This window comes from Magallana gigas, chromosome 5 (genome assembly GCF_963853765.1).
Source record: "Magallana gigas chromosome 5, xbMagGiga1.1, whole genome shotgun sequence".
In the NCBI taxonomy this organism is placed as follows: Eukaryota; Metazoa; Mollusca; class Bivalvia; order Ostreida; family Ostreidae; genus Magallana; species Magallana gigas.
The window spans coordinates 53,318,713-53,332,114 of record NC_088857.1 but is presented as its reverse complement, the minus strand read 5'-3'; the positions used below and the strand labels follow the sequence as shown (position 1 = coordinate 53,332,114).

The following is a 13,402-nucleotide window of genomic DNA, read 5'->3' as shown; positions in this document are numbered from 1 at the left end:
TCAATATTTAATATACTTTATTTTTATCTCAATAGAAAGTATACAGACCCGGATGATAGTGTTGAAAAATTGTGCAACGTCTTCTGAGTCACTTCCAAATGGAGAAAAGATGTCAACATTTTCCATTATAAATCGTCCAAATGTGCTGCATGAATATTTTGGGATCGACAGACTATAGTCCCAATATATAATCGGAAAATCAAACCAGGCAACGTCTAGAGCTCTCTATTCGGATCATATGTATATAGCTACTGGAATAAACAACTGCTTAGTAATGCAAACGTAAACAAAATTGCATTGCTAAAGATACTAGTTTCACAAATTACTAGTTTCACAAATTACCGGGTATTTTAATGTTTACTGTATTTTAATTTTTAATGCCGTCAGTCCTACGGTTTTTTTTCTTCCATCTCAATGATACTGTATCGTCTGTATGATAAAAGATCGTCTAGAACACCGAAAGTTCAATTTTGATGTAAGTATATACATGTACATCATATTTGAAATATAAAAATACTCAAAACACGCATAAAACGCTTTCACTAACTGCGTACGTTACGCTGATATGCCAGCAATACCATATAAGAAAAATAAGTAAAAAGTAATAGCTAATTTGCTCGTTTAATCATGTTAATGTTTCACAATTCGAATACATTTGATTTTTCCGTTTCCGTACTCAACTAAAACCGAATGAATACAATGCTAGTATAATTGATAGACATTCATATTAATATTAATAAGATAACAACGTGTTGATAATCATTCATTAGATATAAATAAAAGATACAAAGTAAATCGTTTCTGGCCAGTCTATACCCTTTTTAAGCGATAAACGTGATGATATTTTCCATTCCGTTCTGCTTTCCGTTCCGTTTTCCGTTCCGCGTTTTAGCAACACCCATACATGCATGTCTGTGATTTCCGTATGCAGAAAAGGAGTAGTTAAGATCAGCTAAAGGAATTCATTATTGTGTTTTAATTGGATTATCATTATGATGTTGAACAATTTAGGTAAGCATAATACATGTAGTAGCAGTAGCACAATATAATGAGAAGCCAGCATACATATATGTTCTACTTTCACTTCCTTAATGTGATCTCCCTTTGACAGCATACTGTATCATCATCTTTTAATATTTAAATAAGCTTATCATCGTTACCTATCCTATCGCATTTGTAAAGTTTCTGTCATTTTAGTTGCAAAAGTTATTTTTTCATTTGTCAGACTGCATGCAGTATTGAGTTGACCCCATATTGACCCTGTATAAACAATTTCTTATTAAATTTGTGTATTACATGTAAGTAGGTGTAGACACTTATCATTTTTATATGAGTTATAATAGGAAGGAAGGAGTATTTCTTTCTTAATGTATTATGATGCATTAAAAACAATGTAGGTCATGACCTTATGGGACTGTTCTGACCCCACGAAACAGGAAAATACAAAATATCTTCTAATGTCATTATGATGCATCAAATGGTGTAAAAGTACATTAATGACCCCCAAGTGTTGTCTTTAACCCCCCCCCCCCCCCCTGCCTTTATGAAATAGGAAAAGATATATGATACACTGTATATTTTGTTAACTTCTGAGATCTGAGATCCTCATCCCTAAACCATATCATTTATTTTTGCTCTTTGTGTCATTGCGCATAAAATTGTATGTAGATTATGCCCCCTTGGAGACACCCTGACATTTTAGAACTAGAAATAATAATGTATTTTATCTTATTCATATGTTATACAGTAGTGTTTGATCCATAAGGGTAAATCCTAGCCTAATGATGTCACTGCTTTGTTTAGGAGACTTTACAATTGCCCCAAATAGGCGAATACACATGGAAGTGATGCATATAACATTTTGTTTATAAATCTTAAAAATTGAATTAAGCAATTTCCAAAATGTAAATGTGAATCACGAGAGAAAAAGCAATCAAGAAATTATTTAAAATTTGCTACTGTACACATGTAAGAATGTATTAAGAAGACTGAATCTTTATAACCAGGTTAGATTGGGGGGGGGGGTGAATGTGGAGTATAAACATTTATAATTTGAATCATTTATTGTTATTAATTTTAACTTGTCAATGAATACTACTTATTGATCCCAAGGTAGAAATATGACCTCTGATCATATCTCAATAGATCATTTGTCAATTATGCAAGGTGTAATATAATTTTTTTTAAGAATAACATTTTTTACCAGTTTATAAAAGTTTTTAGACACCCAAATTATATTTTGATCTTAATAGATCATTCGACAAGGGGGGGGGGGGCGGGGGGGGGGGGGAGAGAGAACAGTTTATATTTGAGTTTGTTTGGGAGTGGGGGTTCCAAGTCATATATTTGACAATTTTTTAATGTAATTTAAAATTAGACTAAGCCATACTACAGTCATGAACATGAATAGTATAGAACAAAACACAAACTAATACATGTACATGTATATATACATAGAAAGTATTACAAAACAGATGATTGATCTATATCTGGGTTCTAAAATTGAATCATATGTCATGTACATATTATATTATTGTTTCTTTGTTCAAGGCATTCAAGATGGTATGTAGGTTATGATCCCAAGTGCCCTTCCTGAAATTATTAAATGTCATAAAAACCATTGAGATCCCCACCTTAATCCAAAGATATTATTCCTCCTTAGGTCATGCAGGCGCATCAGATCATTATGGCATGTAAGTCATGACCCTAAGGGGTCAACCTGACCCCCTTAGAATCAGAAATTGTCAATTATCTTTAAATTATTGATGTTTGATGATCCTATCTCTATTTTATCTTAATTATTAAGTCTCCCGAATGAAATTTGGATACTTATTGTTTTTGTACGGTTCTTAATACGGTACATGTATTATTATTCATCTTCTTTTTTTTCTTTCCTGCTCTGAACTTGTTTCTCAGAGATGGCTGAACAGAATTGTACAAAACTCTAGGATATGATAGGCCTGCATATCTAGTTGTGCACCCTGGTTTGATTTTTCTCATTTTGGGTTAGACAACCACTTTTCGGGGGAGGGGGAGGGGGGTGTCAAAAGGGGGGGGGTCTAACATTGAACCTTGTAGGAAGAATCGTAGACTCTATTGTAAATGGTAACTTGAAAACGGACAAAGATAATAATATAGGGTTTTCATAATCATATATTGGCTGTTACTGGCAATATATAGGGTTTATTAGATCTGACCCCTGGGGTCATCCCCACCCTCCAGGAATTTGAAATTACCATATATCTCAGAAACTGTTATAATCATGACCCCTAAACCATATATATTCATGTTTCTGATGTCAAGGAGCATCCAATGTTATGTAGGTCATGGGCCCTGTGGGTGGTCTTGACCCCCTCAAACAGCAAGTCCCTTAATATCTTCAAAACAGTTGAGATCCCCACCTTTAAACCATATATATTCTTGTTCCTTGTGTCAAGGGGCATCAAACGGTATGTAGGTCATGGGCCCCGGGGGTGGTCATGACCCCCCTTGAACAGGAAGTGCACGAATATCTTGAAAACGGTTGAGATCCCTACCCCTTAACCATATATATTCTTGATCCTTAAAGGGCATCAAAAGGTATGTACCGGTAGGTAATGGGCCTCAGGGTTAAATTCAATTTTTCAAAACTGTAATGCACATCTATGGAACAGTTCCTATCATATCCCAAGATATGATGTGTCTATCCATTAAATCATAAAAGGAGTTCTAGGATCTATGTTTTTTTGAAGTGATAAACGTCAATTTTCTGCTACTTTTTGACTCCCTGGATGAAATTTAAATTTTGAAAACCTTACTGCACATCTATAGAACAGTCCCTATCATATCCCAAGATATGATTGTCTATCCATTTAATCATAAGAGGAGCTCTTGGATCAATGTTTGTTTTTTTAGTGATAAACGTCAATTTTCTGCTACTATTTGACTCCCTGGATGAAATTTAAATCTTTAAAACCTTATTGCACATCTATAGGACATCCCAAATTATATCCCAAGAGATGACGTAGCTACTCCAAAAGTTGTAAGAGGAGTTCTGGGAACCATATTTTTTTTGCCAAAAACCATCATTTTTTTTTTTGCCCACTGATCCCCTTAATAAAAAAAAAAAATTCTGGAACCTGATCACGCCTCAATATGACACCTCCAATCATATTCTAGAAGATCATTTGGCTACTGCCAAAAAAAAAATGACGTTTTTGAAACCAGTTTTTTTGTAAAAAAAAAAAGACGTCATTTTTTAGCCATTAAATGACCCCCAGGACAAAATTGAAAATTCCGAAACCTTATTGCGCATCTATAGGATACCCTAAAACATATTCCAAAAGATGATTTGTCTACTGTTGAAAATGTAGGAGGAGTTCGAGGAAGAAGGTTTTTTGTGAAAAAACGTCATTTTTTACCAATTATTTGACCCCCAGGACTAACAGAGAATTTTTGAAACCTTTTTACAAAACAACATGATACCCGAAATCAAACTCCAAGAGTTCAGTTTGCTGGTTTATAAGATGTAGGAGCAGTTTGAGAAAGTAAAACGTGACAGACGGACGGACGGACAGACAGACAGACGGACGGACGGACGGACGGACGGACGGACGGTACAGGGTAACAACAATATACCCGAACTTTCTTTAGAAAGTGCGGGTATAACAATTCTATGCAAGATTCGAAATTGTAACCACTGGGCAGAAGAATCACTAGTGGTTTTGCAACAAATTTTAAATATTTATATATACATGTATATATTTATATTTTTTGATATTTTTATTGTCATATATTTGCATTTTTGGCAAATTAAATCAAGATACTAAAAGTTAAATGAAAAAAATGATGTTAATTCAGAGAAATTCAGGATATTATGTTTTTTATGTGACCCAACACTTTTACACGAAACAAGATTTTTATTTTAACATATTGATATATCTTTAATTAAATGTACATGAATGAATCTTCAAGATACTTCAATAATTAGTTCTGTTCTTTTCAAAAACATTACAAAAAATAGTCTACTGCTGGGAAAGAAACTATATGTTTCAATTAAAGTTTATTTTAGAATGAGATTCTAGAATTTGAATGTGAAAGGTGTACTTGTAATTACATATACTATTTTTTTATTTTTAGATTTATTGACAAAGACAGCAGATAAATATATAAAGGATACAAGTACACATATATCACAATGTAATAGCTTGTCTCTTAAAGAAAAAGAATATAATGTAGGCCTATATAGTATGCATACAACTGAAACAAGATATCTATATCTATTTGTATGCAAAGTTTTAGGAAGATGGCATAACTCTTTATGTTTTTATTTGCGTTATAATTTGATTACTTCAACATTTTGTAACAATCTTAACATATGCCTTTCGGTAATTATGTATTGGCATATGAAGCAAAGAGTAAGACAAGTTTTGACTTAAATGTTGCTTTTATATTCCCTAAATGTCTTCAACTTCATATTTTGTATTTTAAATGTATCAAGGATTTCGTCAAATAATCAATTTTCAAGTCAAATTAATATTTTAGCAACATTGTCAAGAAAATTATCATTTCTGTTTGGGGCCCAATATTGAAAAAAATATGGAATGTGACATGCGTCACAAATAAAATAAGTTAACATTTTAAATCCCCAGTTTATAGAAGAATGATTTTCTAGCTATTGGCATTACATATATTTCATGTACCAACCTCCTGAAAGCAGTCAATATGATATAAAAGTAAAAATGATAGACTCTTCTACTATATGATTATACTAGATGATTGGAGAGCATATAAGATATTGTCTTGTGTTTATCGTTCTCATTAATGTATTGTACCATTATGTATAAAAAGAAAAAGGTATCTTGACTTGAAAATTTTTTGCTCTATGCTATTCTAAAAACGAATTCTAAAGTAGATTGTACAATTTTTTCATTCAAAACGGTTGCTAAACATACCTTTAAACAAACTGTATGATATTGAACTTAGTTTGGTAGATATTCATTAACGTGTGTTGCTAATGATGCAATTTAATTGCCTTTTGAAAAATGTAACAAAAAAACCAGCTCTTGCATAATATTAATTGGCTGTTTAAAATGTAATATCTAGGCAAAACAATGTTTCCTTTTAATATGATAAACTGATGGTAAAGATATTTATTTATTTTTACTTGTTTGGCAGCTGGCTTGCAGTAACACACTCCTGTTGACGAGTTACAGCTCAGTGAATTCTCAGTCACACAGGTACAATTTTTTACACAGTTTGCCCCAAAGGTATAACTGGTGCAATCTTCAGAAAAGAGAAAAAGCAACATATATTTAATTAAGTTGTTATGATCGTAAGGGATATTACCTATGTGTTAGAATAAATATAGGGATTTTTTTTATTTAATCTAAAGAAGAAATTACGTTAAAACTTAAAACAATACCCTTAATAAAGAATTCATATCATCTAAATATTGTGATGAATTTAATTAATATTTTAAATCTATATATATAAGGTTAAATTTCCATTTGTGGTATCAAATTATTTTATCAGTAACAAGAGGCAGAGATGATCATTTTTTAAGTATATATTACCCTCTGTACAAGTATTTCCCCTTTTCCCACTCTCACAGATACAATCACCGGAAATCGAATCACAGACAGGACTCTGAACATCAGAACAGTTGCAGGCTAAAGAGCAGTTACGACCATAAAAAGTTGCCGGACAGTCTGCAATAATTCAATGACGCAAACAAATATTTAGATTTTTTTGATTTTTGATGGACATTTATTCCTCACACATCCAGTTTCCATGTACTGACAGCCTCATATTAATCTTAAATCATAAATTAAATGATAGTAGCGTTATTTTAATTCATTGAACTACTAAACAGTCATATAGCAATAAGAAGTATTTCTAAATAACAGAACTAATCTTATTCTGAAAAATCCACCAAAGGTTTTCCATTCATTGGTAATTTAGGAAAAGTTAAATATTGGATCAAGAAGATTTATAAAATTATGAAGGCCGTTTATTCCTTCAAAAGAATATTAGGGGTTTTTTTAACTATTGTCTCACCTTCGTCGCAAAGTGTTCCTGTTTTTCCTTTTATAGATGAACAGTTGCATATTCCTGTCACGTGATCACAGGTTGCGTTGTTTCTGCATGAGCAACTGTGCTTACATTCCTCCCCGTATTTTCCTTCATCACAAGCTAAAAAAAGTCAGAAAAACTCTTTGTTTTACAGTTGGTTAATACATCGTAAAAGGTGAAGCCATATTAAAAATTATGATTAATTTTGCTACTTAAGAGTCAACAATATAACCTTTTGAACAATTCTTTCCATTCCACCCCGGTCGACACAAGCACGTTCCGTTTGAGTCACATCTCTCATATTTCTCTAATGCACAAGGACAATCTTCAGTACAGTTTTCTCCATATTTGCCGAACAGACACGGAGCTTTAAAAGGAAAATATATTTAATTGTGATAATGCACAATAGAGAAAAATCAAACTTGTGTTTTCTATACATAACAACTGATGTTCGTTGTTTATTCATTAAGCGGCAATCATCATTTCAACAGAATACCAAACAGACCCTTCATTTCTTCAGATGGAATACTTGGAAAGATTTGTAAGTGACAGGACTCATCAAGATCGGACGTAACAATTATACACGAATATTTTCAAAAACATTATTATTTTAAATGTTATTGCAATTTGTTCAAAACTTGACGTTTGTAGTATTCTACGAAGCTAAAATAAGAAAATAAAATTTGACATTTATTATATAAACTACATTTACATCTCTAGTACAATACATACTTTAGCTTGATTAAATAATTGTATATGTACTATATACAAATATATGTGTATATAATTACAAAAAGTCAACCATTTTGAAAATACTTACAATGTTAAGCATGTAAATAGAATTGATGATATGACAAGCATACAAATGTTTAACTTGAAGTGCTGTTTGAACCCAGTGTTTTGTCGTTTTGATGCAGCATGGCATTTTCAGTTTAAATTGTATAAATGTGGAAAAATTTTAGATAATTGGACAAAAAGCTATTTATTAGAGGAGAATATAAGATTCTAGCAGCAGTTTTTATAAAACTGAGTTGTTTTTTCATAAATTTGATATGTTTATTGTTTTGTAGAAACCGCGGGATAGTGTTGTTCTATCTCATTTTATATTAAGGAATTTATGTAAGCTATTTATAATTATCACGTGATAATGCAGAGAGATGGCAGTAAGTACTATACCCGATTTTATTGCAGTAACATCCATTTTATTGGAAATAATAAGTTTTTGGTTCGATTCAAAACAATGAGTTAATCTTACGATTTTGTGTATTACAGTCAAAATAAGACGCAAAATTGTCCCTATTTTCTTAACAGTATCAAATAAACTATAACACATATAACATACGTACTATATCATTTAAAAGTCTATCATGCTATAGACTGAGGCAATTATAACAACAGAAATATTTTATGCAGGCATAGGCCTGTCATCAACATGAATAAATGATTTACTACACTCCGTCTTTTCGTAATTAAACGAATGAAAAAGGTTAATAAAATGATGAATTAAAAAATACAATGAAGCATTGAAAAGAGAAGAATTAAAACGTTTCACAATACACCGACTTTGTGCTGGTTTAAATTTTTTAATATCATTTTTACCTTTTGTACAGTTTCCAGAGACGTTTAAAAATCCACTGCAACAAAATGAAACCACTTTTGAATATGGTTTTCTTATTTCTATTCGTCGTAATCTGCAATTTCGAAACAAGGAAAGACATTTATAAATAGTTGTAAAAAATAAACTTTTTAATTTTAGCCCGGATGTCAGCGCAAGGTGGTCATTTATATGGAAGGTATATCAAAAATTCACTTAACGAGGTCGTTTTAAATTGTCTATATTGATTTTCTATTCCATGAATTTTTAGTGTTCTATCAATATTTTAATCATAAAACATTATACATTCACCTTTCTAATTTCCTTTGAGATTGTCTGGAAAGTTATAAATTCTTAGAATCTAATGGAATAATAATGTTTAAAAGGCTGCTGCGCACATTCTTTTCCATATTCTTTTGTATTTTTGCCGCAAGGATTTAATTTCAGTCGTCTATAAATTGTGATAAGACACGAAATGGCGAACTTAGTAATGTCCACCATCTGGTATGGTCAAGGGATTATATCATAAAAAGATATTCTTTCGTTGGCATATAGCGATATATTTACATTCCACATATTTAATTTTTTTTGGCATGTGTTTTGAAAGCTACGACAGTTATAATACTATATTTACATTTGCAAATATGTTCCTTATATGAACCTTTAGAATAGCGAAAACGTTCAATTCTATATGAACTTTTTCATGACGTCACAATGATCATAGCACGCGCTTATCGCTTATCGTTTGGATTATTGTAAACTTAAAATCTCTGTAATTTTAACAGTTCTTGACGATTTGTCTTTTTCAAATGTAAATATAAGTAATAAACAGCAATGTTAAAGCTGCTTGGTTCGATTTTATATCAAATTTTATGCAAGTTTTTAAACGATGGTTATGCTTAGTATATGTATAATAATAGACATTGCAGTAGTTTTTTCTAGTCAATTAAGCTAAATTTCAATAAAGAAAATTATGTACAAAATTTGCTAACAAACAAACGACATAAAAGGGTACCGAGTTATTTCGCCTCATGTTAAATTTTACCCCTGACGACGAGACAGGTATGGTTGTATTACGACTTTGACATCGCATAAAATAAAGGTCGAAATAATCAGACAAATTACAAATAAACATGTATACGTTTTGTTCGCTAATATTTCTGAAGTTTGCTTTCTTTACAATCGATTTATAGCATGCGAGTTGAATAACCCCAATCATTCGGGGGACGAAACCAAACCGTTTCCTTTTCTAAGAATTCCTGTGATGCACTTTGGTTTGTTTTTTCGTTTGCCCAAAAAAAAATTATCTTTATTTACTTTGAATATTTATAACTTTGAAAGGAGACTGATTCTGCTCGTGTAGATAGGAGAAAGTCCATAACTTTCTAAGATAAATGGTTTGTATGAAAAAATGTTGATACTGTAATAACAAAAAAATCGGACCAAGCAGCTTTTCAATCGCACTGTATTTCAGACAAATTTCACTTCCCAACATCATGTTCGATTGTATATTAAACTGCTTTGGTTTCCATTAATATTTAGCATGTAATCTTGTTAAACTATATACTGGCCTGTAAACAGTCTTCCGCCAAAAAAGGAATTTGCTGGTCGACGACTTTTGTTGTTCATTCTTGTAACTGATGTTTGTTTTATAAATACTGAAAAAGTAGGTAACGTTTTAAGTGGGGTTCATGTCATCTAATACAAATGTAGACCAAAATCGTTTCTTGAACTGACATATTCATTCTAAAAATTCGTCAAAACTGTTGTCGAAAGATAAATAAGTAGTGAAAGGGGTTTTACATGTTTTGCATGCATATTGCGCGTACAAGTGCATAATAATGCTTTTATAAACTTAGAACTGCGGTAGAACTGCGCAGCTGCAGACTTTTTATCATGAAGATTTAAAAATCTGAAGAAAAAAAAAACACAGAAAAGGTTCTTTTGTGTTTATCTACAGCTAAGAAAAATTGGAATCTTTCACATTAATGTTGCAGCTTTCTCTCAAAATAGGGTACCCTATTTTTATCAGTTGGCATGGTATCTATTTTTAGAACAACTCCTATGTTAATGGAGGCATATGCACGTTATGTTTCAACCACAGTCTGTGTTGAATGTGACAGACATCAATATATCTGTCTCCCAAGTTTGTTTATTTCATTTATATGTGCATAGATTAAATTCATTTCAGAAGTGAGGTGAAGAGCCAAATAATTATTTGTCCTATTCATATATAAGTATATTTCTCAATGAAAATGTACCTACACAGACACAGAAAAAATATCTGATAGTTTTTGAGACCCATTTTAAAAATAGGGAACACTATTTTGAGACAAAGTTACAACTAAAACTTTGACTTTTTTTTAACAAATGGTTGTAAAATGGTCACTCATGATGAGTCTGTTCTGCTCAGTTCTAAGTGGTTAAAGAAGAGGCTCAATGGCCATATCGCTCACCTGAGCAACAATAGGCATGATCAAATCGGCCAAATAAAGTCATGCATATCTGCACATTTTAGTATAATACATGTAGATCCTGTATAAATAAAAATCATTTTTCCCTTGGATATTCTAATGTTTATAATCAAGTCACTTTACTAACAGGATGAATTTATAGTCATAACGCATGTGGAGCATTGCAGTTCTCTTCCCCCTAGGGTTCATGATTTTCACAACTTTAAATCTATTCTACTTCATTATGCTTCCACACAAGTTTCAGCTTCTTGGCTGATTGGTTTCAGAGGAGAAGATGTTTTTAAGATTTGCTATATATATTCTTATGGAAAAATTCGACCACCAACCATTGTAGCCCCAACATCATGGTTCATGGTTTGAACAATCTTGAATGTACATTACATGAGGAGCTTCGACTAATGGTTCAGCATTTCTGGTCAAGTGGATTTGAATTTTGAAAAATACCAACAAATTTTCAATCAGTTTTGGTTATCCCACGTTATCTCCCCTTAGAACAAAGCATGGTCCTTCATTTCAATAATCTAAAATTCCCTTTACCCATTGATGCTTTGTGTCAAGTTTGGTTGAAATTGGCCAAGTGGCTCAGGAGAAGAAGTCAAATATGTAAAAAAAAAAAAAAAAAAAGTATACAGACAGACAGACGGACGAACTGGCAGGCGGACTGACATGCGGACGCCGGACAAAAAGTAATCAGAAATGCACACTTCAGTTTTCAGCTCAGATAAGCTAAAAACCAAATAGAGTGCTTAAACAATACCTTATCAATCAAAATTAATGAAAACAATATAGCTTAAAAACTAAATGTGCATTACGCTTGATTTACATTTATTTTATGATTACTATCTAACTCGGAAAGATAAACCTTCATCATATTCTAACTTATTTGCTTATTTGAGTTAAGGAACATGCAGAAGCTAGGGGCTTCCATTATATTCTTACGTCTTAAAACACGTTGAATTTTGTGTGTCCATGTCCTCCATTGAAACCGTCATTACAGTCAGAATCATCTAAAACAAATCAATATATCGCTGAATTAATCATTTTATATAGTTACATAATTCATATCAATTATGATATGTAGAAAAATGCAAAATTGTTATAATGAATAATGAATGAAAGCCTGTATATTCAGGACAGGATACATGATATACAGGACTTCCGGTTTGGTGCGTGCCGAAAATGGCATGAACTTTTCGGGGGAAGAAAAGTGAGGTTTATATCGATGACAGATATGTTTAAAACGTGTGGGACTCAACAGAAACTTTGCTAAGCAATCATAAATGACATTCCAGTGATAATTCATGGTCTTGGGGGTTCCAAAGCGTAAAGGTACATGTATATAGTATATTCGAAACTGGCAGAGGAAATTCGAAATGGGACGCACGAAGAGCGATAAAGAGAAAGAGAAAGACGTTAGTCCTAAGGCAGCACAGGAGGTAGATGACAGTGAGGAGGTGTCTAACAAGGACTTAAAAACGCTGTTTACGAAGCTGATTAAGAAGTTGGAAACGTCCATGAATGCAAACCTCGAGTCTCTAGGGGAAAAGATATCAAATGTAAGTTCGAAATTGTCAGAAGTAGAGAAAGCCCTAGATGACCAGAACCTGAGAATCACTGACCTCGAACAGATGAAGTCTGAGAAAATAGGGCCACAAGAGGAAAAAATTACAGAGTTGGAGAATCAAGTAGAAGAGCTGCAAAGATATATAGACCAACAAGAAAATCGTTCTAGGAAATATAACTTGCTGTTCTATGGCCTACCCAAAGTGGATAAAGAAGATACAACTGAAGTTGTCCTCAATTGTCTGGAGTCAACTCTTGGGGTTTCGGAAGCCAAGGATATCATAATACAGAATTCGCATAGGATTCCAAAGAACCCATCTAATACGTATAAACCGAGTGCGCCGGAGGCAATCATTGTGAAATTCGCAAAAATGGCAGACCGAAACCTGATCCTCCATCTCGCCAGGGTTACAACTCTTCCGAAAGGTATGGCAATTCGGACAGACCTCGTAAATCACCTGAAAAAAAAACGTAGCGAGCTAGCCAGCAAAGCATACAAACTGAGGAGGGAAAAAAACTTGAAGACTCGGATCATAGAAACAAAAGACGATGTAATTCTCCAGTGCCGTAGAAAGAGTGAAGACAAATGGATCCCCTACCAAGGATGACTGAGTATAGTTAACATAGTGATAGATCATTATTATTAATGAGTCCTACAGGTAACCTTATTAGCCTATTTTCCGTATATATGCAACACAACGCAGCACAGTTAAGGCTG

At 32.6% G+C, this 13,402-nt stretch overlaps 2 protein-coding genes across 2 annotated transcripts in view; both read right to left on the bottom strand.

Annotated features, from left to right (window-relative positions):
• LOC136275239 (uncharacterized) overlaps nucleotides 1–6,158 on the bottom strand; it is a 47,033-nt gene extending 40,875 nt beyond the window's left edge. Inside the window, exon 1 of the mRNA XM_066083523.1 lies at nucleotides 6,146–6,158. The gene's annotated coding sequence lies outside the window, so the exon portion shown is untranslated. The remainder of the gene's footprint in view (nucleotides 1–6,145) is intronic.
• Nucleotides 1–13,402, bottom strand: part of LOC105322094 (multiple epidermal growth factor-like domains protein 10) — a 40,113-nt gene that overhangs the window by 10,724 nt on the left and 15,987 nt on the right. The window contains exons 2-9 of the mRNA XM_066085274.1: nucleotides 12,061–12,128; nucleotides 10,219–10,305; nucleotides 8,653–8,744; nucleotides 7,286–7,420; nucleotides 7,039–7,173; nucleotides 6,555–6,689; nucleotides 6,146–6,264; nucleotides 5,682–5,688 (exon numbers count right to left, since the gene is read on the bottom strand). Coding sequence (XP_065941346.1) covers nucleotides 5,682–5,688; nucleotides 6,146–6,264; nucleotides 6,555–6,689; nucleotides 7,039–7,173; nucleotides 7,286–7,420; nucleotides 8,653–8,744; nucleotides 10,219–10,305; nucleotides 12,061–12,128 — 778 coding nt within the window. The remainder of the gene's footprint in view (nucleotides 1–5,681; nucleotides 5,689–6,145; nucleotides 6,265–6,554; nucleotides 6,690–7,038; nucleotides 7,174–7,285; nucleotides 7,421–8,652; nucleotides 8,745–10,218; nucleotides 10,306–12,060; nucleotides 12,129–13,402) is intronic.